The sequence below is a fragment of the Plectropomus leopardus genome, unplaced genomic scaffold, assembly GCF_008729295.1.
Source record: "Plectropomus leopardus isolate mb unplaced genomic scaffold, YSFRI_Pleo_2.0 unplaced_scaffold20136, whole genome shotgun sequence".
Lineage (NCBI taxonomy): Eukaryota > Metazoa > Chordata > Actinopteri > Perciformes > Serranidae > Plectropomus > Plectropomus leopardus.
This window is the reverse complement of record NW_024621758.1, coordinates 1-1,333: the sequence shown is the minus strand read 5'-3', so window position 1 is coordinate 1,333 and position 1,333 is coordinate 1. Positions and strand designations below refer to the sequence as shown.

Genomic DNA, 1,333 nt, shown 5'->3' with positions numbered 1-1,333 from the left:
AAGAATCTGAAAATAAGCAATACATTTGTAAAAAAAAAAAAAAAAAAGAAAAGAAAGAAAAATTACCTTAAAATATACACAAAAGTAAAAAACAAAAAACAAAAAAGGAAATCAAGAAAATACAAAAAAATTAAATACATTTAATAATTATATTTCCTCTTTTTTCTGTAACATAGTTCTTAAAATATAGTTTAGAGAATTATAAATATTGTTTTGTGGACATTTGTCCTTGTTGATAATATCTCATAATCACCCCAAAGATAATGTTCAGATCAGTTTCTTGTCACCTTTTTACATAATTTTCAGTTTTTGAATGAAATCAAACCAGTTTTCTCAGGTTTCAGAGGTTTAAATGCTTGTGAAAGGCATCTGAATGCTGTACAAGAAAACTGATGTCGACCCAGGTTTTAAAGGGTTAATTTACAGCTGTAAGTTAGCTCCTTAAGCTCTTTAAGTGAAACTCTACACTGTGTGTGCTCCTCTGCAGGAAAGTGACCATTCTGGTGGTTGGTCTTGACAAAGCAGGAAAAACATCCTCCGTCAGAGGGATGTTAAGAGGTAATTCAACAGTGACTTTAAGACTCTGGAAGTGCTTAAAGAAGAATCACCACTAATAATCTACCTGTGTTTTACCTCCTGATCTTTTCAGTGCCGCATGGTGTGGAGGCAGGACCCACCCATGGCTGCGTCAGAAACGAGCTGCAGGTGGAGAACTACCTGGTCAGCTTGTTGGATGTGGGGGGTTCAGCAGAGTCCAGAGGAGCCTGGAGGGAGCTCTGTGGGGAGGCACATGGGATCATCTTTGTGGTGGACTCCTGTGACAGGCAGAGGATAAAGGAGGTCAAAGAGGTTCTCGCCGACCTGCTGAAACAACCCAGAGTGGCCGGGAAACCGCTATTAGTGTAATTATATTAAGCTTTATAGCTACCTTATGTGTGTGCAGAGTAAACAGCGCTCTCTAGTGGCCAGTTGAGGGAAACACCAAATAACTGATCACTGGGTAACTGAAGCCTTTTTTTTTCAGGTTGGCCAACAAACAGGACAAAATGAACGCTCTGCTGGGAAATGAGCTGATTGAGATTCTTTCACTGGAGAAGCTGGTCAACCAGAGCCGCTCTTTGTGCCATATAGTGAGTATTAATGGTCACAAAATACATAAATCTCTCGAAGACACTGAAACAGACTTTTCAGGGTGACCGACAGAACAACAGAATGTGCAAAACTCCAGCCAGCCCGGACGAAATATTTCCCCAAATTCAAACACAAACTTCCTAATTTTGACCTCATTACCCACATTAACAAATTACCAATCCTGCTGGGAGAACACATAAAG

The 1,333-nt window shown here is 39.5% G+C and overlaps 1 protein-coding gene across 1 annotated transcript; it reads left to right on the top strand.

Annotated features, from left to right (window-relative positions):
- Window positions 1-487: 487 nt before the first annotated feature.
- LOC121965469 (ADP-ribosylation factor-like protein 13B) lies at window positions 488-1,130 on the top strand (the record flags this gene model as incomplete). Its single annotated transcript, XM_042515613.1, has 3 exons — window positions 488-558; window positions 650-902; window positions 1,025-1,130. Coding segments are annotated over 3 exons (430 nt in total), but the record flags the coding sequence as incomplete, so codon positions are not given.
- Window positions 1,131-1,333: the final 203 nt, after the last annotated feature.